The sequence below is a fragment of the Centruroides vittatus genome, unplaced genomic scaffold (assembly GCF_030686945.1).
Source record: "Centruroides vittatus isolate TY-2023 unplaced genomic scaffold, ASM3068694v2 contig_3048, whole genome shotgun sequence".
Taxonomy (NCBI): Eukaryota; Metazoa; Arthropoda; class Arachnida; order Scorpiones; family Buthidae; genus Centruroides; species Centruroides vittatus.
In genome coordinates, this window is record NW_027121955.1 from 9,845 (window position 1) to 37,149 (window position 27,305).

The following is a 27,305-nucleotide window of genomic DNA, read 5'->3' on the forward strand; positions in this document are numbered from 1 at the left end:
GAATTACCGCAGACATTGTTCAGAAGATATGAGAGCACAGTCCAAACATCCTCTTGGTCCTATTTAACTACTGCCTTCAAAACAACAACTTTCCTACTGCCTGGAAGAAGGCGAGGATCGTCCTCATACCGAAGTGTAAGGGTAAACCAGCCGACTCTCCTGGTGACTACAGAAACATCTTTTTGTTGCCCGTTCTGGAAAGGTTATTGTTAAACAAACTGAACTGGCACATCGAGGGTGCAGGCTACCTGCATCAACAACAGTTCGGCTTTCGTAATGGAATGCGCACTACAGATGCCATTGTCTCTCTTATTGACAAGATCAGGGAACTCCAAAACACTTATTCCTACATTTTAGGCCTTAGCCTGGACATTGCTGGCACTTTCAACTCGGCATGGTGGCCAATGGTGCTGCTAAAGCTGAGGCAAAGCCAGTGCCCAGCTTATCTGTTCAACATGATCAGGAGTTATCTTAAGGACTGCACCGCCACCCTTTTTATTGGACAACAAGCCTTCACCCGCCATATTTTCCGTGGTTGCAAACAGGGCTCCATCTTGGAACCTTTCCTGTGGAATTAGCTATTTAATGACTTTTTAAAAGAAGACTTTGGCAGCGACTGGAAGGCCGCATACGCTGATGATGCCATGGTTTTGGTGGCAGCCTCCTCAAGGGTGAAGCTGGAGAACAAAGCAAACAAAACTTTGGAAAACATTCGGCAATGGGGCAAAGCCAATAAATTGGAATTTAACCCCAAGAAAACCAAAGGGATCATCTTTACCAGACGAAGGACCCCCCACCTATATAGAAGAGTTTCCGACTGTTAAAATGGACAACACTAGTGTGAAAATAGAGAAAACCCTAAAATATCTCGGAATAACTCTGCATCACAGACTGAGCTGGATCCTCTACGTCAAAAAAGTCAGTGATAAGACCAACCAACTCTACAACAAAATGACTAAGATTGCCAAGTCTAAATGGGGCTGTTGCCCGCAAATTATGAGTACAATTTATGACTCAGTATTTATCCCAATGTTATCCTACGCAGTTTCTGCCTGGGCAGAGTCAATTGACCAGACCCACATCTACAGGAAACTGCAAAGTGCACAGCGGAAGGCTCTCCTGCGCATCTGCAGGGCCTACTCAACAACATCAACTGCAGCACTACAAGTGATCACTGGCAAGCCTCCAATAAATCAAGAATTAGAAATCATCGTGAACAGGTGGAAACTAAGGAAAGGGCACGAGATAAACGTAAACGGCGATATAATTGACAACATTGAAGCATACCATCCACACAATGCACGTCCTGCACCTTATAATTGGCCACAGATTGTTAACATTCCTTGGCCGGACCAAGCCCTCTCAGTTTATACTGACGGTTCTAAAAACGAAGAGGAAGTAGGGTCCGCTTTTGTCGCCTACCATAACAACAAAAAGGTGCACAACTTCACCAACAACCTGGGGAAACATTGTACTGCCTACCAGGCAGAACTCTGGGCCATTTTGTCTGCTATAAGGTGGTGCAATGAAAACTACAAAAGTACGTACGTAAACATCTTTACCGACTCTTTCTCCTCTGTCCAGGCCATCGGTAATTACGACTGGCGGCACCTCATCTGTAACCAAATTTTGCACAAACTTAACACCATTACTAATTTCTACGCGCTCGTCTGGGTCAGAGGGCATTCTGGCATTGAGGGGAATGAGTGGGCAAACTCTCTGGCTCGTTTGGCCTCTGCAACCGGCAACGTCGTAGGTTACACTTCAACTTCCCATAGTTACATCATCCGCAAACTGAGGGACAATGCCCTCTCCATCTGGCAGCACAAGTGGAACATGAGATACAACACTATCACAAAAATGTTTTTTCCAGTTGTTTCCACAGCAATTAAACATGATATAGGGCATCATCTTTCCCAATTTTGCACCAATCACGGGAACTTTAATAACTACCTGAACAGGTTTGGAAAATCTACAAATAAAAACTGTGTTATGTGTGGCATTCCGGACGGGGCCGAACACTACTTTCTTCAGTGTCCCATGCTTCAAGATGTACGTCAAAACATTATTTCACTTTTTCCACCTGGCACGAACTGGCCTTGTCAGCTGGACATGCTACTCCAAAAAAAAAACTTGAAGAAAACGATTGAAGAAATGGTTAAAAAGTACTTTCAAAGGACAACTGTTAGATAACGCACCTTGGTTCCATTCCTTGCCATTTCCAGCTATTCTGCTGGTCTTCATGGTTGCTGTCAGTGCCCCCCAACGTCCTACAACTAGCTGTACATTCATTAATTCGCTCAGCATGTAACCAACATGTTAACAGAAATGTAGCTCATTGTAATATAATTATAGCAATTTATATACTGTAAGTTAATTGTAGCTTTATTGTAATTATTTTAAAACATTGTATTTTCTTAGTAATTATTTTTGTATGTACCACCTGTATTATAAGTGGGTAGAGGTACACCCACCTTCGTGTTTTTATTTTTTTTTTAGGGGTGAACTCTGTAATGTATTGCATACTCCCCCTATTGTCTTTTATGAAACCTGTAGTTTTAAGTTTTACTCTTTGTAAAGGCGATGTACCTGCGAACTCAGCAGAGCACTTCATCGGCATAACCACTACTATGTAATTAATGTACATTTTTATCTTTTTCTTGTATTCTACCTCGATGATGCCTAGCGGTATCGAGGCTATTAATTATTTTAATTAATAAAGTTTTTATGAAATGAAAAAAAATGAAACCCCAGTCTCCAATTAAGTCGGATAAACGATGCTCTACTGTACTTACACAACAAGAATGATTTTAATTTTAATATTTTAAAAAGTACACACGGGCCTGGCTGCAGCAATTTGCAAGAGAGTTTCTGATCACTACACTTATTAATCAAGTCACACTAATCGACGTTACATCAGGTAATTCATTTCTGACTGAGTGAATAATAAAACACAATTTTTCTACAGAGCAGGATTTGTATATTATACAGCTCATTTGCAAAAAAATTTATCTTAAAAAAACACTAACAGAATGTTTATATAAAGAAAATTCTAACAACTACACTTTGATCTGTTTATGCAACTCAGATATTTTAAATATACCTTTAATTACTGATATTTTGTATAAGTTATTAAAATAATATTTAAAGTATAATAATGGTTTAAAATGTAAAAATACGATTTTTAGACTTTTGCATATCATGCATAAAATGTATGCATATGCATCATGAATGTATATGCGTACATTATGAATCGTAAAGTGTTGAAATGATATAAGCAAAAAAATTTTTATAGTATTCGAATCGTCCTTTCACAGTTACTAATAATAATAATAACAATAAAGAAAGAGGAAGGGCTGCCTGGTTTTGCAAACTTAGCCCACTTACTGAAATGAAACTTTCTACAATAAATATTTTCAAATCATTCGATCATTCGTCGTAGTGGGACTTCTAAACAATTCACATAAATACACAGGCAGAAGGAAGAGTCTATAAAGCAAAGTCATTTTCGTTTCGGTTGATTGTAATGCAAATTTTCAAAAGAATTTTACAAAATTAAAACGTTTTTCTTTTTAGTATATTTGTACATAATTTAAAACATATAATTAGTCTTGGTTTTCTTTAAACATGACAAACGGCTTTCAACAATTCAATATATTTAACGATGATAAATTCATTCATTGGTAATATTCAACTTTTATTTTGTTTAATATTTCAAAATGAGGTCACGATTAATAAACTAAATTTGGCACAGTAGCTGTTATAAAAAATATAGATGCTAATCAAATCTGGTGGTTAAAGGTCAGGGAGGAGGAGATAGAAGTGGAGAAAAGTGAGTTAAAGGTGAGGAGATAGAAGTGGGTCATGTTTTTAAAATTATTTTATTCTATCTTATAATAATTAATAACATAACGGTAATTTTTAAAATGATATCAGATATTAAATGGTGCCGCCCAAAAGTTCAATTTTATATTGATATATTTTACCACTTTAGCTACGAATGTTAAAGAATTCGTTGTGAACTATTTCTTTTATCTTAAGAAATTATGTTTTGTATGTTTATCAATCTACAGATAATTCTTGCTTTGTATATATATGTAGTATTTTAAATTCATGATATTCATTATAAGTCTAAATTATATCAGTCACGAATCTTCATCTGAGTTGAATAATAATTTAAATGATTATTACATCTCGACAAAAATTCAAGGTTTTCTGAATTAAATCACATGTTAAACCTATACATCTATACATCTTAAACTTAATATGTATTATCTGATAGATATTTAGATTTGACGAGTAATACTACAAATGCAGTGTATAGAAAACTGTAGATGAGATAAATTAATAGAGAATGGAGAGAAAAGAAAAAAGTAATCCATTCGATTCAGTTGGTGTTTTCTCTCGTATATTTTTCTGGTATGTAATGTTAGTTTTTCTCGTTAATAATAGAAATTTTATAATATAAATAAGTATTAAGTTTGATGTTCAGGGTATAATCTTTGATAAAAAAAAATCCTTATTTTTTTGAAAACATTATTACGGTTTACAATATAGGAATATACACAAATCTTGTATTACTGTTGTATTTAATTACGTTATTGTTATCGTATAAAATACTAAACAGGAAAATTGCTTTGTGCAGGATGTTGTGAGACTTACAGTGACCATTCATAAAGAATTTATAGAGACTTCAGATAAACTAAAATAATTGATATAATATTATTTTGATTTTGTAACAAATAGAATACTCAGTATTCGATGTGTGTTTTCTTTTGCGTTTATTCTAATACTAGCAGGTAGGCTTGGCGTTGCTTGGGCAAAAGTAACGATAGCGAAGATTAAGATTATTACGTTATAGTACCAAAGAAAAAGAGTAATTTCATCAACGAACTAAGTATTTCTAAAGAAAGGTCGAATTTGAAAATCGAATGTTCTAATATTGTTCGATTTTCACGACGTGTTCTGATTATATCCTTCGATTTTCATCGAATGTTCTAAAGAAGAAAAGTCGAGAAAAATTGAACTAATCTGTTTAAATTTGACAATCGAACATGTTCCAACATATTACTTTTTTTCTTTTTCCTTTTTTTTTCCAGCGCCCGTAAATCTTGCACGCCGCTTTCTCTTGTTCTCCATTGTTACTTAACACTTTGGTACTTAAATCTGGTACCCTAACTGTGTACCAAATTTCAACTTTCAACTCCTAACTGTTTTAGCGAATATTAAAATTATTATGTTATAGTCAACCTTACCCGTTTTCACAGAATGCAAGAATTGGATCTTCCCTGTTTCCAGACTAATTACAGAATTTTTAGATAGGTCTAAAAATATGTTCAATTTCTTTCAAAAACGAAAAGAAACTGCATTTGCGTCTTGCACGTCGCTTTCTTTTAACACTTCCATTGTTACGTAACACTTTCATTGTTGATGGAAGTGTTAAGACTTAATCCTGTCCCTCTCCTTCGTTGGGAGAAATTTCGAAAAATCCCTTTTGTGTCCTGGTGGACCTACCCCAACTGTGTACCATGTTTCAACTTTCAACTTTTCACCGTTTAGTTTCTGCGCTGATTATTATTATTATTACAGTCAAACCTGTTTTTATGCAGTGGATAAGGACTGCATTAAAAACGCATAAAAAATCACACGAAACTTTACGAGTGGCTATAAAAAATAGTTTTCGCAATACGATTTAAAAAATATTTTTTCTATGCAGTCAATAGGGATCGCATAAAAAAAGTCTCACATAGAAAATAACTCAAAACCGTACGAAATAGAATTTATTGCAACAGATGTCAGCACTTGACTGCATCGTCTCCTCTATCGTCTGTTTCACATATTTTTGTCCAGGTGGTGTTTTGTTGACTTAAAAAATAAATTATTTCATTTTTCGCATATTCATGCAATAATATTACTATAATAAGTGCATTTATGCTATAATAAGTTTATTTAGCTATAATAAGTCAACGTGAGACATGACAAATCGCACGAAACTAGTTGCCAACTATACCACACAAAAAAAATCGCATAAAAAATGAGCACAAAAAAAGACCGCATAAAAACAGGTTTGACTGTATTATCATCAACTCGTCTCGATTATATATACAGATACTGCGAAAAATGTTACTAAAAAGTGTATATGAGTATTTATTTAATATGGTATATTTGATGTCAAATTAAAACAGATTTCGACCTTTAAATTGTAACACCAAATACAATTATACATTTTACATATGTTTAGGTAAAAGTATTGAAAAAATATGTAACTTGTTTTCATACTTAACAAAACGACACTAACACCGTGTTGTCATGTAAGTTTTTTGAAAGGATTTATTTATTCGAAACACGAATAATTTTGCGATAAGCAAAGTAAATATATTATTCATATTTTGTTAGCCTTTTCTGTCTAATGTACGTGTTGGATGTTCTGAAAAGAATTCACTTGTTGAAAGTACACGTTTCATAATTTAAATATCATTCATAACAGGTGACAATTAATATGGTATTTTTAATGCATTAAAACGGAAGAATTTATAGGTTATAGAGTCCAATCCACATATTCTTCTGTTTTATTGCATGAAGGTGGAAATATTCTTCAGTTTTATTAGTTAGTAGAATTCGTATTAAAAATAATGTCATTAATTATAAATCTAATTGGTACACTCAAATGAAAGGTATCCCTAGGAAAGATCAAAACTAGAAAAAATTACGATGATAAAGCTACATAATGGAATTTGTAATGTAAGAGGCATAAAACATGACAATCATATATTTTCGGTTGTTTGTTGCTAATGAGAGCAGAACAGTTATTCATAGATGACTTAAATACAGCTTATTGTTCTGGAAAATGTGTTAAACCCTTTTGTAATAATAGTAGTTTATAATCTTATATTATTCGCCTAATGCTGTTTTACTTAACATGTTTCTGGTAGTTTGTACTTTGTAAACAATCACTGCAATAACAATAAATTTTATGTATAAATAAAAATCGTTCACTGCGTTGTAAGGTAAATATGACGATAGTAATTTAAAAGTTATTAGCACAAAAATATTATAGTAAACAGTATTAATAAATATATAATTTATTTTACAGTTGGATTTTTCCCATAATAAACAAAGGAAGAAAGCAAGTTTTACGAGAAGAAGATTTATACGAAGCTTCACAATATCATACATCAGAATATCTCGGGAATCTACTTCAAAAGTTAGTTTATTATTTAGTTGTGAATATCCATATTTCAGTTATTATTTTTTAATACAGTCAAATCTGTTTTTATGCAATCTTTTTTTGTGCGATTTTTTATTTGTGCGATTTTTTTTGTGCGGTATAGTTGGCGACTAGTCTCGTGCGATTTGTCATATCTCATGTTAACTTATTATAGCTAAATAAACTTATTATAGCATAAATGCACTTATTATAGTAATATTATTGCATGAATATGCGAAAAATGAAATAATTTATTTTTTAAGTAAAAAAAAAACCACCTGAACAAAAATGTGTAAAACAGACGATAGACGAACGATACAGTCAAGTGCTGACATCTGTTGTCAATAAATTTCATTTCTTACGGTTTTGAGTTATTTTCTATGTGAGACTTTTTTTATGCGGTCCCTATTGTCCGCATAAAAAAATATTTTTTAAATTGTGTTGCGAAAACGATTTTTTATAGCCACTCGTGAAGTTTCGTGCGATTTTTTTTATGCGTTTTTTTATGCGGTCCCTATCCACCGCATAAAAACAGGTTTGACTGTACTTTCAACTTCATATATAATTTTTTAAATTTTAACTAAATAAATAGACGAGAAAACTCATTTTGTTTCATTTATTCTATTCGATTTTACATAGTTACTTATTGTTATTTGCGATGTGAAACACAACTTAATATTTCATGTTATAAAAATTTATAAGTATATTCATAGTATATAGTTGATTCATAGTAAACTGTTGAATAAACTCAGAGCCACAGTATTATTAACTTTATGTAGATTTTGCTGAAATTTCGTTACTTTCGAAATTTTATAGTCAAAATTATTTACAAAACACACTATTTCAGTTGTTTTACTGCTAGAATTCATATTTTAGATCAAACGAGCAAGATATCTAGATTCTTTTCAAACCTTTTAAGAGTCATAGATGAGTCGTTAAGGCGGCAGATTATCACTTTAGGGATACAGAATTGTATCTTACCTGCCGCAAAATCTCAAAAATTTTTCGTAGTTCGGTGGTTTTAACGTCAGGTCTTCTTTCATCAGTGGTCCGAAAGTATAATGGGCTCGCTAAGATAAACCCAGTAGTGTCCACAGGGTAAAAAGACCAGAAAAATAAATGAAAAAACATTAAATAAAATTAATGATAAAGTTTGGTAATGTTCCTATTAATAAAATAAAATCATTAATTAAAATCATTGTATCTATTTCAGCGAATAATATATATCTAAAGCATTAATGTGTCTAATGAGGTATCATATACAGCATTAATACAATGTTAATGTGAAAAAATATTGAATAAATTAATGTAAATATGAGATATTAACAGTTTTGTGTTATGTACACAGTGTATAATTACAAATTTTAAAATTTTTACCTAAGTGTTGATATGAAAAATTATTATTTTAATTAATTAGTTATAGAATTGGGATTAAATTAGAATATTTTAAAAATTATTAGTTGTAGTTTAATGGAAAAAGTAATAGCTTGATATATTATGACGTATAATGATAAGTACTTTTGTTATGTATGAAGAAATTGTAATTACTAATATTAGGGTTTTCACTAGTGGCAAGGCCAATCGTTTCAAATGGTAGGCTAAAATACAAATTGGCCTTTCCCAATGCAAATAATATCACCTAAACAATGTGTATTGTTTGTTAAAATATTATAATCTGAAATATTTTTTACCTTTTTATCTTTTTAACCTGTAGTACACGCAATGTTAAATTTTGAGCTGCACACAGCATGTAGTTTCTCCATGAAAAAAATGCCGGTGTCTCACACTGTCACGTGGCTGAATGCTAAAAAAATTTAACAGATAATTACATAGTCATATTTCTTTTCATACTCGCCTATAATTAGCGCAATGAGAAACAATATCAGTTTAATATTTTCAAAGATGCTTTATTTTAGATTATAATGTTCGAAATGTGGAATTTATCTGGCTTTTCTCTCATCTTGAAACTTTCTTTTTTTGCATGATTCATGTGTCGGTACAGAAAGTAGATGTGCTAAAAAGCTAGGGAACTAATTTAGAAAACGATGTAATAGCTTGTTTTACATTAATTTATTATAATATGTATAAAAACATTGTAGTAAACTACTGACATACTTTGTTATATTTAAATGAGATTCACTTGTGAAATGTGAAATTCAAACAACACAAAGGAATGTGCGTAGTCTTTTGAATATTATAGGTATGATTAGATATGACAGAGTTATGCAAATCAGTAAGTTTGAGTATGCATTGTGTCATGTGGTACCCAATTTCGGGCTGTCAAGACAAGCAGCCAGCTTGGGCCATAAGTATCAACAGTGACAGTTTCCAGCAACCGAATTTTTGAAAAACATAGAAAATGTTCCTGAGACGACTACGAACTGAATACCAGTAGTTAACAGCTGGAGAACGAGATCGTATCTTAGAGCTGTGCCACCTTGGTTTGTCGAGGCACGCAGTTGCCACGCTTACTGGGCAAAACTTAATTCAGTGATGTGTGACAGGATGGACGAAAAAAGATCTGCGAACATGTCGAAGAGAGATTCGATACCACTAGCACATGAGTGTTGAGACTAGCAGATTCAACAAACGTCCTGTCAGGACATGTTTGCCATGGTACGTAACTTATGAAGTTACTTATCATCTCCAATAAATGCATCCGTGTCCATTCAAACCATTTGCAAGAAGTCAGCTGCACGCACAACAAGCAGCTGTTTGGGTGCTACACTAACAACTGAACACGATGTTTCTTGTTTTGGCATGGTGTCATCACATCGAGACTGTGCCACTTAATGACATTGGCAATTATTTATGGATGAATCCCACTTCTGTCTGTACAGGAATAATGGCCTTAGACAGGTGCATCGTTAATCATTTGCATACTTGTGACACCTCTATCTGTCCGGCAATTTTCATGTCACTGTGCACACTTCTTCGTGATATTGCGATTTCACATTCCAGAATTATATGTTTTTAATCCTGAAAGTTAATAATATTTGAATTTTAAAAAAGTATTACAGTTAATGTGTAATAACTTTACAAAAAAAACAACTAGATTTGGAACAAATGGTCCTAGTTTGGAACAATTTTAACAGATACATTTCGAGTTTCTCTGTTTAGATATACATTTAGACTGTCTATTTATTAATTTTCCCTTCTATTCTTGATCTTGTAATAATATTACAAAACATTTGTTACAACTTTTTAAACAAGGAGCTGTTTCTAGTCAAAATCATTATTTGTAATAAGATACACAGGCAGTTTATATCTGTATTAAAGCTACTTTAAGTGGCTTTAAGATAAGTGCTTTGAGCGGTATCACTTCCTAAACTATATTTCCTTTACTCTTTGCTTTAATAAAATATTCTATCAGTTCTAAATTTTTCGCTGAGAGTTATTCGACCTGACATATAGTGATTTATTGAAATTATTAATCTTAACATTCTCCTCCTTTCCACATACATCATCAGTTATATTAAAACAGACTTGAATCCAGTAAAGTAAGAAAATACACCAGGCAACAATTTCTATCAGACACTTTTCATATCTGTGCTTTAACTTTTTTAATACCTGTTGAAATATTGCTTAGGATCTTAAGAATACAAAACACATCCAAAAGTAATTACTAGTTTTTCTACAAAGTTATTTCCAATCTTTTTATTACTGATAACATTAATGAATTGATAAAGTTGATCAATTCTGGTAGTGATTGTGAAATTCATCAATGTGAATTGTCTTAAAAAGTGGTAACATAAAACAAAGTATTGACTGTATTGGTCTTGTAATCATAAATTGATAAATAAATAGGTATGCTCTATAGTCTATAAATTAAAAAATTCTTTTATGTATTAAATGCTTATACAACAAACGACAAGATAATCTTATAATATAATCAAGATGAGTTAATAATAATAACAGTAATAATAATAATAATACACCCGCGGTCACCACCTGGTGATGATAGGAAAGTTAAATAATTTTACTTCTCCATAGAGCAATGCAGGCTGGAGCATAAGCTCCTGGTAGGGACACCAATGCCAGTAAGGTCTATGAAAAGAAATGAAGCTAAGTGTGACCACACCTACATTTTGTAGGGATATTTATCACGGTAGTAACCAGATCTGTATGATACCGGCTCGGACGTCGCTCGCGTTCACGCGTTAGGCAGAGACTAGCATTCAAGAAATAACCCACAGTCGCCTTTGGTTACCGGTGACGAAATCAGCGCCGGCTCAAGCATTGCTACTGCAGTGTCTTCAGCAGATGTAAAAAACCAACCTCGTTTTGGTGTTTCTGTGGCAATGCATGCACCAACCACAAAGACTAAAAAATACACTAACATATGAAACGGACAATAGAAATGAACGAGTATATCACCTGTACTTACTACGTTATCACAAGACTAAACAAACATGACCGCGTAGAGACAACAACTACATCATAAATTCACATAACAATATCCTTCTCTCACTGTCACCAAACAAAGGGTTGTAGATAAAAAAAATAGAAAAAGCAATTATATAGAACAACCTTGCCCCACAAACAACACTTGTACTTATTAAACAACAGATTGTTAATCAAATACAACAACAGAAAAATATTTATCATTAATGATCGCGTAACCTCTCAAGATAATCAAGCAACAAGCACTAATTACAGCACACACACAACAACTACAACTAATAATACTAGAGACACTCTTTTATTCACCACTGATAACATAGGAAGATTTAATTAATACGCAAGAAATACTCATTAAATATACAGGCACAGATTTCAGGCAAAGATCACAAATACCAAAAATCAACAAGTCAAAGTTAGTAGTAAAAACACTACATTATGTAAACACTCACTTACCATTACACTACATTCATTTAATTTCTACACTCTCAGACGTCATATATTAGTTTATGCTGGGGCAGTCACAGTAATGACACACCATGGACTGAATATATACCACGTATATTAACCTGCACAGAATCACCCGATATTTTTGTTGTGGCTCATGATCATTACAAACTACTTGTCCAGAAATATTCGCAGTCGCAGAATACAACCATGGCTAGTTATTAGTGAACATTCCAGATTCTGTTGTGCTGCATTTAATATATTTTCAAACCAAAACAGGTTTTGTAAAATCCTAAACATAATTTTTAAAAAATTGCATACTATTTATTGAAATATCGTTTTTAAATTGTATGCTTTATCCAATTTTTTTCAGAGAATGGAAAAAGGAATTGCAGAAAAAAAATTCAAGCATGCTGAAAGCTGCTTTACGTTTTGTTGGTTGGAAGTACTTGATTGTAATACTACTTGTACTAATTCAGGTATCGTGACACCTGATTTTAAAAAAAGGTGAAGCTAGTATTAAAATAATTGAAATAACTGATATTTATGTATAATTATAGGAAACTGCTATAGTAACAGGTCAAGCATACTTTGTAGGATTAACAATACATTATTTTGACAACAGACAGGAATGGAATCAATACAACGTTTATGTTACAGTTGCGGGATACTTTGCCGTTACTGCAATTTATTTTTTTACGTATAATATTAATCTGTTTATGACAGAATATCATTCAATGAGACTGAAGGTAGCTTTCTGCACTCTTATTTATAGAAAGGTAAGTAACAATTGTAATGTATTTGGAGTAAAGTATTATTGTTATATTATTTATATATGGTATATTGTGATTAAATAGACCGGAGAAATTTAAAAAAATGCTATCTGTGAATAATTTTTTTAGCAATCATAGATTTTCAATTTTGACTTTCAAATTAATTTGATGAATGTTATGAAGAAATGAAATATTTCTTAAATTAATATACTCAAAAATTTTGAATAACCGTCATTTTCTGCTAAAGATTCTATTAAATATTTTTCTTTTTGAACATACTCCAGTAATACTTCGCTTTTTCTTACTTCTGTAGACGATATCTCGCTAAAAGCGAATCGACAATTCAAACGTGTAAAACTATTGCATTTGATCAGAATTAACAGTAAAAAATATGAATCAGAACGTTACACTTTATGTGGTTTTATATTAAATTCATAAACATATTTATTTCAGTTGTTTCTGCTACTGTAATTGAATAAAATATATAGGATAGGTCAGAGAAACAAGAGATTTTCTAAGTCGATTTTTCTATGTACTGTTTGAATAGCAGAAGCTTCCTATTCGTTGTCAAGCGCAAGTAGTAATTTTGAACCAATGGACAGATGCACAATTCATAAACATAATGATTGCATACAGCCACTAAACAGTTATTTCGCCGTCATTTTAAGATCCATTAAAATAATCGTGCATTGCGATATGAATTGAGTAGTGTCTGGAAACTAGTTCTACAGTAAAGAACTCTCCTAGTGCAGCAAAAATCAAACATATCCTATAAAATATCGTGAGTGTGAGAACAGCTATTGAAGCTAGTCCACAGCTCTCAGCATTCCTCCTTGTAGTTTGACGGTTTTCACTCAAGAATTAAGTATATTTCCTGTTGTTAATGATCAGACATGGTTCCAACAAGATGCAGCTGATAATAACAAAATATCTATATCTGCTGTAGGAATTATCTTCCCGTAAATGTTAAAGAAGTAGGGCGCTGTGTTACTATCGTGGCTGTTGGCGTGAATATTTTGCTCTCTTGTGATTTGATTCGTTATTGTTACTTTCCTGAAAAATGACAGAATCCTCATCTTAGAAAAAAAAAACTTTCCCAGGATGGATCACCACAAAACGTAAAAAAACGAATTGGAAGCGAGGAAAATGTTACAGGTGAGTCGACGCAAGAATTGGGCTTGTCTTACATAAGTGCCGATAAAGAGATTAAGGTTCAGGAAGGAATTAAACTTTTATTGAAACTACAGGCCTCTCCAAACAGTAATTTACCATTACTTTTAGTTCGACTAAATAGAACGCAGGCCAGTATTAAAAATATAGACACTGCTACTGTAGATGTTGGAACTAGACTCCCTGTCCTTGAAATTGATAAAGCGAAGGGTAAAGATAGAAATGACATATCAAAAGCAAAAAAACAATGCAATATGTAATAATTTACATCAAAAGTTTATGAAACTGGAATATAAAGCAGTAATAACTTTGTAATTTCGGGTTTAGAGAATGACGGAAAAATGGATAATTCTCTATGCAAAGTTCAAAAATCATTTAGTTATAACTTTCTGTTTACGTATGTGAATATCAATCGGCTTTAACGAATTGATAAAAATTAAACCTAACTTAAAAAGACTGGTTATTTGTAAATTGCCTAACTTTGTAGATAAATAAAAATATACAAAAATATTAATAACTTGAAAGATTAAAAGATATTAGTGATGATTTTCGCCAAACACTAGAATTATCATAAATGAATTACGACTTTATGGCAAAGAACAGATAAAAACAAAAAGTATTTGTCTCTGAGTGCAATCAACTTGGAGAAATGTCAAGACAGTTCAAACGGAATAAAAATGGAGAGCAAGATAAAATACAGTCAAACCTGTTTTTATGCGGGGGAAAGCATTAAAAAAAAACGCATAAAAAATCGCACGAAACTTCAGGAGAAGCTATAAAAAATAGTTTTCGCAACACAATTAAAAAAATATTTTTTTTATGCGGTCAATAGAGACCGCATAGAAAAAGTCTAACATAGAAAATAACTGAAAACCGTACTAAATAGAATTTATTGATAACAGATGTCAGCACTTGACTGCATCGTCTGTTTTACATATTTTTGTCCAGGTGGTGTTTTGTTGACTTAAAAAATAAATTATTTCATTTTTTGCATATTCATGCAATAATATTACTATAATAAGTTCATTTATGCTGTAATAAGTTTATTTAGCTATAATAAGTCAACGTGAGACATGACGAATCGCACAAGACATGTCGCCAACTATACCGCACAAATAAAAAATCGCACAAAAAAGAACCGCACAAATTAAAAATTCGCATTAAAAAAATCGAACAAATAAAAATCGCACATAAAAAGAGCGCATAAAAACAGGTTTGACTGTACTACTAAAAGTTTTTCTAAAAAAAAGAAATGCTTTCAATGTCGAAATCCAGAAAACAGAAAATATATAAAATTTCGTAAAAGGTGCCTGAAATACATTTGCCCTAGACATACAGCCATAGAAGCACACTGTACTGAGTGCAATTAGTTTAATTTTATAACAATTATTTTCAACAACAAAAATTGTTTTGAGTTCTAAAAGTTGAGTTATTTTAAAAACCCAAAGTTATAAAAACAAATATATCAATAAAAACATATCAGCTTGTGGTCGACATTTAAATTTAATCCATTATTTATATACATTTTTGCGTTATAAGATTAATTTTATTAAATTGTGTGTGTGAAGAAGTGTTGAAAAATTTAATCCATTAATTTCCTTAGAGAATTTACTAAGAATTATACTGGTATTTCTTAAATGATATATAATATCTTATATATTTTTCTGAAAATATTTATTTTATATAAAACCTTCGTATGCAGGCAATTAGGTTAAGTTCTTCTTCTCTGGAAAAATCAAATGTGGGACAAATGGTAAATCTTCTAGCCAACGACGTCGGCAGATTCCAAAACGTAAGTTAAAAATAATTTTCTAAACTATAATACATTTAATGTACAGTACATTTCGTAAACCCGTATATTTAGTGTAACTATTAAGATGGCTGAATCAATATTAACTGCTTTAGAGTAACAAATAAAGGTAATACTGATAAGAGGAAAGCGCAGTGAAGCATAGTTTGCGTCAGACGCCTTTTAAAGCAATACTGATCATTTCAGAATAAAATTCAACACCAACAGTTTGTACGAATTGTCCCCTGAGTAGACGACAAATCGATTTTATGGGAATCATGCTTTGATGCGCTTTTCTCATATAATCGTGTAGTATAATATTTTTACTGTATTAATATTTTCATGTGGTTTTAATTAATTTACAAAACAATTAAAAATATATTTTATACATAATTGAATAAGAAATTTTTGTATATGCTATTTTTCAGAATCGTTTATGTTCAATGTTTTAGTTTTTAGTCTTAATTTAAATTTATTCTAGTAGATAATTGCAAATGAAAAGTCAGAATTATTGGAAAATGCGGGATTTTCATGTGTTTTTCTGCTTTCATTAAATTTTTAACATGTATGGTATTCGAATATTGCAGACATTGCTATATAGTGTGTACCCGTGGAAACTGCTGTCAGTCTCAGAATTAGGTATGCCTTATTTAGTCAAACGATAATTCCATGCATCTACAACTTGATCAGGTTGATTGTAAAGCCTGTAGAAACGTTAGTGTGCTGGAATCATTGCATATTTCGACTACTTTCTCATCTCTCTTACAAGTATATGGATCTAGTGGTATAATAGTTCATATAATCGGCAATGCATTATCCCGTACAAAAAATTGAAAAAATTCTGTTTAATTCAGTGGGAAAACGTATTTGTATTAATTTTAATATTTACACACTGTAACACTAATAAACCACAGTTCTCATGTGTATCTTGCAACCAGTTAAGCCTGGTCTACACATAATGTGTTAATGGACGTTTTACATAATCAAATAAAATGCCAGATATAACTGAACGAAAACTCATTTTCATACTATATACGTCTTTTTCGTTTTCATCTTTGATTCAGTTTCATTATAACCATAAATGACAAATTTTTAAACACAGTTGCATTGTCTAGTAAAATTAAGAACAAAAAAGTTGTTTATCGCTCACAGTGGTTTTGAAAATCGCTGAGAAGAGTGGAAGGTTCGATAATGTGAATTTTCTTCGCGAATTACATCATAAATTTAAAAATTGGCGAAATTATTTACAAATGGATATGAACACTTTTTGAAATTACTATTGTTAATTACACCAGAAATACAAAAAGAACACACAGCAAAAAAAAATCTCACAGTCTGTGAGAGACTGTCTTCTATGTTCAGATTCCTAGCGCCAAGTAAACCTTATACAGATATTTAATACAGTGCTGTAATATCAAAAATATCTCTTGACCGAATGATTCTAGAAACTTCTCAAGCAATACACAAAGTGCTGAAAAATTACTATTTAACTGTAAGTAAATTATCAGTAAAAATGCTATAAGAATATTATATTGATAAATCTGTTTTATGTATAATAATGAAACCTTACAGCACACAATAAATCAGAATATGCATTGTTTTATTACAAGTAATGAGTGAGTCCTATCAAAATTCAAAAAACTGATCTGCAATATCAGAATCACAAAGGCATGAGGTCTCTGTCTATGTGGTACATAGATATAACATTATTAGCTGTTGCTAAAAAAAGGCTTCAAGTGAGCTCTGTTTGATATGCGCAAAGGTAATATTGTTCATTTCGAAATTGCGTCTGGAAGGTGCCCCAATAGGTGTCTACTAATACGGTTTATTACTTTTGGTGAAATTTATTTCTTCAAAGGCATTGATCAAATTTTCCATTTTCACTTCAAACAAAACAATAAAATACTAGAAAGGAGGCTTGTGAAAAAGCCTTCAGATAAAAACTACTCATCAAAGGAAATGTGAAAAAAGAAAAAATTTTTGCAACTTTTTTATCTATCAAACGTTTCATTCTGTTCAACTATTGGCTGATCGAGGAACACTTGTTCTGTACAATTGTGCATATGTTATTTTCTTTGTAATTCGTAAGCGTTTTAGATTATTAATGCCACAAAACAAAATTTGCTGCCAGTACGAAAGGGATTTTTCGATAAAACGACTTTACAGCCTGTTTGAAGGATTAGGAAAAACGTTTTCATATGTGTAGTGGGAAAAAATTACTTTGAAAAACGAAATAAATTTTGATGTGAAATTCAAATTTTGCTTTTTATTTAAATATTTTCGATACTTTTCATGACAGAGGTATTCATACACACTATAATATTTACACTGATAAAACAGTGGAAATAAACGTACGAAAAATGAAAGAAAGCGCTGATACAAAACAATACTTATAACTTATAACTTACAGAAGTTTTGAAAATGTAAAAACTGGTAATTAGCTATTTTCAATATTATGCAACAGTTTGGTAATAGTACTGTCGGTGCCAGAAATATTAATTTCTATTTAAAAAATAAAACTAATTATTGCATACTTCATATGTTCGTGATTTACTTTATGATCTCCAAAATAATTACACTAAAAGTTTTATTACTTTTAATCAAATTATTTCATTTATTTCAGAAAGTTTTCTCCGTTGCAAATTTATTTACATCGCCTTTCTTCGTCATTGTTTCGATACTGATGTTGTGGCAATATTATGGATGGACTATTTTAATAGGATTCTTGATAATATTTCTCTTCGTTCCTATACAATTTGCGTTGAGTAAAGTATATTCAAAATTGAGGTAATTATTACTCTAAATTATATAATTATAAAGTCTCTGTAAATAAAATAAAGAAATAATTTTTTATCAAATAGTCATTCATTAATGAGGGTGGAATTGATGTATTTAAAATTGATAAAGTATTATATATTAATTGGCATCCATGCGATATTACCAGATATTGAAAATGGTAATATGGCTGAGGTTAAGCATACCGATCTCGAGCATCACAAGAATATTTATAGACCATGAATTTCACATATGCGGGATGACATTGACAATGCTGAAAAATTATTAAATACCGTGGCCGTTTATTTAATTTTTGAAAACTTCATTAACATATTTTTTATACAGTATAATGTCATATACGATTGAACTAAGGACATTCTTCTTTAACCTATGTAAGTTAACTCACACCGGTTTAAGAGAGCACCCACGATATAGATCCTTGTATGTTACGACGAATACAAAATAAAAAAAGGATAGACAGGCAAGATTGTATAGAATTAGTAAGAAAATTATAGAATAATTCTATACTATCTATAGAATTATTCTATAAAATATGTACTATATCTATAGAAGATTCTATACAATATCGTATGAGAAACATCAGTTTGACCATAAGAAGGAATATATCTACGACACATAGAAATTTTGCAGATACAGTAGTAGATAAATGCTTAAACGCTAGATGATCAAGACTTGTTAACGTTTAAATAGGAAATTAAAGTATAATGACTAATAACATAACAACTCATGGTTTTTGTAAACGAGATTAAACTTTTTTCTTTTCATTATCGTGATTGAATTATTTATTTTTCCATATTTGTTCATTTAGTTACAATTATTAGTTTTCGCGATGCGTTTATTTAATTTCAATTCATAATACGTTCCAAAATTTGTATATAAATTTTGTTTTAATGTTGAAAAACGTTCGTGAGGGATTAAAATTTTTTTCAGCAAATAAACTGTTGGTAAATTTTTAGATTTCTTGCTGAGGGTGATTACCAGGATAAAAGAACATAAATTAGGACTTTGTAACATAGACAACCTTTATAGAAATTTTGAACGGCAATTGAACTGTTTGTTTCTTACATAAATTACAATGACTGTTGTCTATATTAAAATATGTTTAGTTGTTTAGTGTTACTTTTTTATTAATATTTCAGACTTGTAAAATGATATGATAAGCACGGTTCGCGCTGCATAGCGCCAAAATCGCCACTTGGTGATATTTTTATTAGAGTGGCGATAAAAATACAATCCTGGCAGTAGCACAATACTATGAAAACCCCAGTTGGTTTCTTTCGACATTTAGCGTGAAATTAAAATTACAAATCATACTTTGGGAAAAACAGCAAAATCTCGAGTTTTCGTACAATGGAAGTCCTGTGCACCACACACCTAGCGATTTCATGGCGTCACGTGGCACGTTCGAGCAGAAAAGTAAAACGTGACGTTGAGAACAGACAAAAATTTTCGCAATGTAACCCAGCGTTTCCGGAGTAAAGATTTTTTATCGACGAACAGAAAGTTTAGGGAAATTTTTGAGATGAGTTTTTTTATTTTCACCTTTTTCAGTTGACTAAAACAAAATTTTTTACATGACAGAACCGGTGTTATACTGTATAAACATTGTGATGAAATGTGTTAGTAGAAATTATTCATTAAAAAATTATTCAAAAGTTATTGCTATTGCTAACAAGGGGATGTTCTTAGGAGCGAATAAACAGCGAACCTTAGTGCAAATAGACAAAAAAGACAAGTGGTATGAGAATGGCGTAGCTTAGTCGCATCGTTTTGTACATTTAATTGTTAATATTATGAACAACATCCTTACACGCACATATTTGTTACGCTTCAAATGTCGCAATATTACTGTATCTGAAAATAAACAGGCAGAAAGTTTTAGTTAACAAGATTAAGCTTAAAATCTAGAGAAGCTTGTTTTCCCTAAGCAACAAATGACATCACGATTTTTAATTTCTTGTTTATAAGTTATAAATACAAAGAATAATAATAGTAATAAGAATGCTAATTATGCCGGATAATAATAGAATAATGTCACACATAAATAAATTAAAATAAATTCGCTATGTTCGAACCTACATCTACTAGCTCCAGAACGTTGCCTTTTACTTGGCTACGGCCACTCCTGAACACGAAACTTCCAACTTCTTTACGCTAAACACTCAATTTTCAAAGCCCACTTTTTTGAAATTGTTAGAAAAGTGGATCTTCTTATTTAGAGGAGAACTGTTTGTGCTTAAGTCTACGTGCTCAACAAGTTTCGTTCGAATCGGCACTATTGGCTCTCTCCTTGTATGTGACTATTTAAAACGTAGAACATAATTCTTAGAAATTATTTTGAAAAAATTGATAAAGCTTCTACTTGTATGAAATGTAAATATGTAAAATAAGCTCTAAGATCGAAATAATATTTAAAAAAAAGATTCGAGTAACATAAACGCTCCTTTTGTAATATTCAATGCTTACAAAATGGAGGTCAAACTATTAATATAAAATTATATTTAAATATAATCTATACGTTCAGTATTTAGTTTTATACAATTTTTGAAAATTATATGTTTTTAAATTTAATTATATAATAGATTACAAGCAGCTATTTTGGCAGACGAAAGGTTGAATCTGTTGAACGAGATGATTGCTGATATGAGATTAATTAAAATGTACACCTGGGAATTACCGTATGCAGCATTAATAAAAAACATTAGACTGTAAGTGCAATTAAATGCAGTAAAACCTGTCTAAAACGGAATCTGAATAAGACAAACGCCTCAAAAAATGAAGAAGTGTTTTCAGAAGCACGTTTCTGTTAAAAAAAATCTATTAAAACATAAATTATAACACTGCATAAAAATATTCGGTAACATCCGATTCCGGTTTAAACAGATTTTAGTATAATTTCTGTATGCTAATGTGTTAATCTTTAAATAATTATTTTCAGAGTTGTACAACTAATATTGTTTAATTGTTTATATTTTAGAAAAGAAATGAAAAAAATTCGAATGTTTTTATATGTAAGCGGAATATCGCACATACTGTCTTATCCTGTAGCAAAATTATTTACTCTTCTGTCATTTGTTGCGATTTTTTTGAATGGAGGAGAATTAAATGCCAAAATTGTGTTCGTCACAATGATTTATTCCCTGTTCACTTGCAACAGCATTCTTAGTATAGTTCCTCAAGCAATGAATTTTGTTGCAGACGTTTTAGTTTCATTGAAGAGGATACAGGTAATAAACAGTTTCAAATTTATTGTTTTTAAATTTAACTACAGTAGAGAGTCGTTTATTCGAATCAATTGGGGACTGGGGTTGTTTGGATAATTGAATATGTACGAAAAAATATATTAACCTGTCCGATGTTGAAATTTTTTTTTGTTGCGTGTCGCTTCGTGTTAAATTTTTCTCCGTTGCGTATCGCTTCGTGTTGAATTTTCGTCGATTTTAAGCCTAACGAAAATTTTTATAATAATAATCAAGGCTATTGTACCGTTAAAAATTATTTCTTTATTTCGTACATACAAAATAAATATATTGAAGAATATAAAAACATAAAAATTATACTTTAGAAGTAAATCTAGTATCAAAAACGTTCGATTCAGCACGACACAGTCCGACTGGAAAACGTTCGGATAACCGACTATTCGGATAACCGGTGTTCGGATAAATGACTCTGTATTGTACTATAATATTCATTTAAAAATTATTCTAGAATGACAATATTTAATTACTAATATCATTGTAATTGAGGATATCAAATATTAAGATTTGTCAATAACGAACGCTAAATAACTCAAAAACTTAAGCAGGGAAAATCTACTGAATAGATATTTTGTGATAAATTATATAATAATCCAGAAACTTGTTTCACGCGAATACGAAAAGGTTCTAGGTACGAAAAATTAATTTATCTTGAATAATGTCTAAAATTAAGGTTTCACTTGTAAACGGAATCGTTTTATCATTAAAATTATTCGAAAAATCCCATCAGAATAAATTTTTATCACTATCACTGTTATGTGATTAGAATTTCCCACCTGAAGATCAACTTACTGTTTACGTCTTTGCTTTTTTGTTAAACTCTGCTTCTTTGGGCAATGAAAGAGGTCATTTTATGCTTATAGTTTGGCCAAGCCATAATATCAGCGACTTCGTTGAAAAGGTTATTATTGATTGGGTGTTTTCATAGCGTACTTCATAAACAACTATTAAATATTAATTAGGTTGGGTTTAATCTCAGATTCTCGAGAATGATATGCAGGCATTTTAAATACAATCCGGCAGTTCTATTCTGGCAGTTCTATTGATAAAAAATTAGTTCTTTTAATTTTAACACTAGTTTGCACAATGTCATTTGATCGTATGAGCTCATACAGATTATATCCGAAGATTTCTACTATTCAATTACTGAGCACAAGTTTCACTGACCAATAGCAAACGTCTTTATTTGAAAAAGATTTAAAAGTTAACTTTCACGCTTAATAATATCATACTTAATCAATAAATCAGTTTTTTTTATTAAAAAGATATTTTTTTTTTTTAGTAGCAGATGAGTACGGCGTTGCTCAGGCAAAAATTAACAACAACAAAGATTAAGATTATCAGAATATTTTGTACTTCTAACCCTTTTATTATATTATATTAGCATTTACAAAAGTTATCTTACATAAGAGTTTATCACACATTTAAAAAAAAGTTTTTTAATGTATACAGTAAAGAATAAAGATTGTTTAAAACGTTTTAGATTGGTCATTTGGTGTGATAAACTCTTACGTATGATAACATTTACAGTTATATAGGCTATCAGCTAGAAAAATTTCAAATTGCTTTTTAGTGTGCATTTTCATGACGTACTAAAACTGTGTACCAAATTTAAACTTCCAATTTCTAACCGTTTGGGCTCTGCGTTTATTATAATTATGTTGAGTTTTGTGAGTTATACTCGGTTGACACCGGTAACTGTGTACTATGCCGGACCAGAGTCTAGGCATAGTACCAAAACAAGAGAAAAATTAACGAGCATAATCCGTTCGAAGACTTTGTTCTTCGAACGGATTATGCTCGACTTTCGACTGACATCCTCCCACTTTTTCAAAACATTGTGACCAAAATACTGACAACTGCAAAGAATGCAAATGTTAAAATAGTGATCAACAATGAAGAAATTGAGGTAGTGAAAAATTTTATATTCCTCGGGTTCAAAATCGACTGTAATTGCGATTGCAGTCCCGAAATCAGAAAACGCATGGCCCTTGAACAAACCTAGATGATCAGAATAAACAGCTTTTGAAAAAACAAAGACATCTGCCTCCAAATTAAATGCAGATTAGTTAACGCGATTATCTTTCGTATGGCCATATATGGCTGAAAAACATGGACTCTAAAGAAAGAGGACAGGAGGAAGGTAGACGATTTCGAACTGTGGTGTTGGAAACATTAATTGTACTTTCACCTCTGGTCCCTGCCTCATTATGCATAGCGGGATCAGGAAATGCATGTATCATACATTAATAAATGTTAATGAAAGAATGAATGTGGCGTTGGAAACGGATTTTTCGCATTCCAAGTAAAGCGAGGATCACAAACAAACTGTCTTAGACAGAGTTCAACCAAAATATCTCATAAATTCCCAGATCACCAAACAGAAATTGTCCTATGATCATATAATAAGAACTTAAGAGAACAGTTATACTGAGGATAATTAGCAGAAAAAAAGAGCGAGGCCAACCAAAAACTCGGTGGCTCCTCTCAATTAAGAAAGACAATGAATTGTCAATAATTGAATTGAAGAAGATAGTGCAAGATAGAAAATTATGATAGCATTGATCAATAATTGGATACGACTACACAAGTAGTACAAAATAGGATTATATTTATTATAATTTTATTTGTTCTATGTTTTTTTATTTGGTATGTTATCTAATCGTTGTACAAGGGGAAACACTTATTGTGTAGGAGGCATCGCCTCTCTTCTTTCAAAATAAATCTTATTATATAATCGAGATGGATTGACGATGAGGATGATAATAATAATAATAATAATAATAATAATAACTCTCCCGTGGTCACTACCTGGTTGTGGTGAAGGAGCCCAGTAATTTTACTGATCCATAAGGCAATGCAGGATGGAGCACAAGCTCCTGATAGGGAAACCCATGCAAGTAAGGTCTATGGGGAGAAATAAAGCTAAGAGTGACCACACCCACATTCTGTGGTGATATTTATTATGGTAAAACTAGATCAAAGTGTGATACCGGATCGGACGTCGCCCGGGTTAACAAGGTCCGCGTTCGTGGGTTAGGCAGAGGCTCACGTTCGAAAAATAGGCCACAGTCTCCCTTGGTTACCGGTGGCGAAAGCAGCACCAGTTCAAGCATGGCTACTGCAATGCCCTCAACAGATTTGAGGAACTAACCCAGCCTTGGTGTTTCTGTGGCAATGCATCCACAAACCACAAAAGCTGGAAAACCACGCCAACGGATGAAATAAACAGTAGAAATGAACGAGTTTATCATCTGTACTTACTACACAATCACAAAACTCGAAACAAACATGACAGCATACAGACAACAACTACACCATAGATTCACACAACAGTATCCTCATTTCACTGTCAACGAACAAATGGTTGTTGATCAAAAAAGAACAATTATGCACAACAACCTTATCCCACAAACAACACTTGAACTTATCAAACAACAGGTTGCTGATCAAATGCATCAACAGACAGAAACATCTAACATTAATGAAGATCATGTAACCTGTCAGGATAATCCAGCAACAAGCATTGATAATAACACACATACAACAATTACCACTAATGATACTACAGACACTTCCTCATCCATCACTGATAACATAGACATAGATTTAGTTAATATGCTCTGATTTATATTTCAGTAAACACTCACTAAATATACAGGCACAGATCCCACACAAAAACTATGAATACCAAAAATCAACACGTCAAAAGAAGTAGGAAAAACACTAAATTAGGTAAACACTCACTTACTACCACACTACATTCATTCAATTTCTACACTCGCAAACATTCATACATTAGTTTATGCTGGGGCAGTCACAGTAGTGACACACCATGGACTGAAAGTACAATCACAGACAAACACACAGAAAACACAATTCTATCACAAGCCTGCCTGGCAGAGAAGAATAGAAATACAAATAAATGACATTAGACAGCAATTAGGCAGGCTGACACAATATGCTAAAAACAACATAACACCCAAATTAAGGAAACAGCTCAAAAACATTTTCAAGAAAATAAAAACACACACAAAACATGAACATCACAACACACACATTACAGAATACATTGATACACTAAAACAAAAACTTGCTGCCAGAGTACGTAGACTCAAACGATACAAAACATGTACACTACGAAAACAACAAAATAAATTATTTACAAACAATGAAAAACTCTTTTACAGACAAATTAATAACAAAGCAAACACTGATACACAGCACAGTGGCACACCAACTGAAGAAGAACTTACAACATATTGGTCTTCTCTCTGGTCCAGTGCTGTCATGCACAATGCTGATGCAGGCTGGATTGAGGAGGAGAACAGAAACTTACACAACATACCAACTATGCCCTGTGCTGAAATAAACTTACATGATTTCCAATACACAGTTAACAGAGCACACAACTGGAAGACACCTTGTGAAAACAACATTCACAATTTCTGGTACAAAAAGTTTACATCACTGCACCAGGAACTAGCTAAACATCTAACACATATCATCATCAATTTACAAGACATGCCAAATTTTCTTACTCAGGGCGTCACCTACATGAAACCTAAAAACAACAATACCACAGACCCTACACGATACAGACCAATTACATGTCTTCCAACACTCTACAAATTATTGACATCCTGTATCGCAAACAAAATATACAAACATATTGAAGAACACGACATTCTAACGAAACAACAAAAAGGTAATCCGTAGAAATCACAGGGGATGCAAAGAACAGTTACTCATAGGTTCAGTCATTCTACGGCAAGAACACATACAACACAGAAACATACACATGGCATATATAGATTACAGAAAAGCATTCGACAGTGTTCCACACAGTTGGCTGCTACATATCCTACACATGTACAAAATACATCCATCACTCATTGCATTCTTTCAAAACACTATGCAGCACTGGAGAACCACACTACATCTCAGGGTTAGTAACACTTCCATACAAACAAAGCAAATTTTTATTAGGCGAGGAATTTTTCAAGAAGATTCCTTGAGTCCTCTCTGGTTCTGCTTAGCCCTGAACCCATTATCCAACATGTTAAACAACACGCAATATGGTTACAATATCAGACATGAAAAAACAACACAGTTTACACTGTCACATCTCGTGTACATGGATGACATAAAACTTTATGCATCCACACAAAAACAACTTCATCAACTCCTACAAATTACACATTCATGCACCAAAAACATACAAATTGAATTTGGCCTAGATAAGTGCAAAACAGTTCACATAGAAAAAAAAATCCTGAAGAAAAAAGATTTTGCGCTTGGAAATGGAAACATTATTGAATCCATGGAAAAGGGCGAGTTCTACAAGTATTTAGGATTCCAACAGGCCAAACTAACAGAACATACACAAATAAAGCAAAGATTAATTAAACAAAGTAGGTTAAATGCTATTCTCAGAACACAGTTAAATGCAAAACATACAGTCA

At 32.0% G+C, this 27,305-nt stretch overlaps 2 protein-coding genes across 2 annotated transcripts; both read left to right on the top strand.

Annotated features, from left to right (window-relative positions):
- Positions 1-825: 825 nt before the first annotated feature.
- On the top strand, positions 826-2,193 carry LOC136972849 (uncharacterized). Its single transcript, XM_067267484.1, has one exon. The coding sequence runs from the start codon at positions 826-828 to the stop codon at positions 2,191-2,193; it is 1,368 nt and encodes a 455-aa protein (XP_067123585.1).
- Positions 2,194-4,354: 2,161 nt separating this feature from the next.
- Positions 4,355-21,810, top strand: LOC136972850 (ATP-binding cassette sub-family C member 4-like; the record flags this gene model as incomplete). Its single annotated transcript, XM_067267485.1, has 8 exons — positions 4,355-4,419; positions 7,094-7,204; positions 12,429-12,534; positions 12,616-12,834; positions 15,701-15,790; positions 18,411-18,574; positions 21,166-21,291; positions 21,561-21,810. Coding segments are annotated over exons 1-8 (1,131 nt in total), but the record flags the coding sequence as incomplete, so codon positions are not given.
- Positions 21,811-27,305: the final 5,495 nt, after the last annotated feature.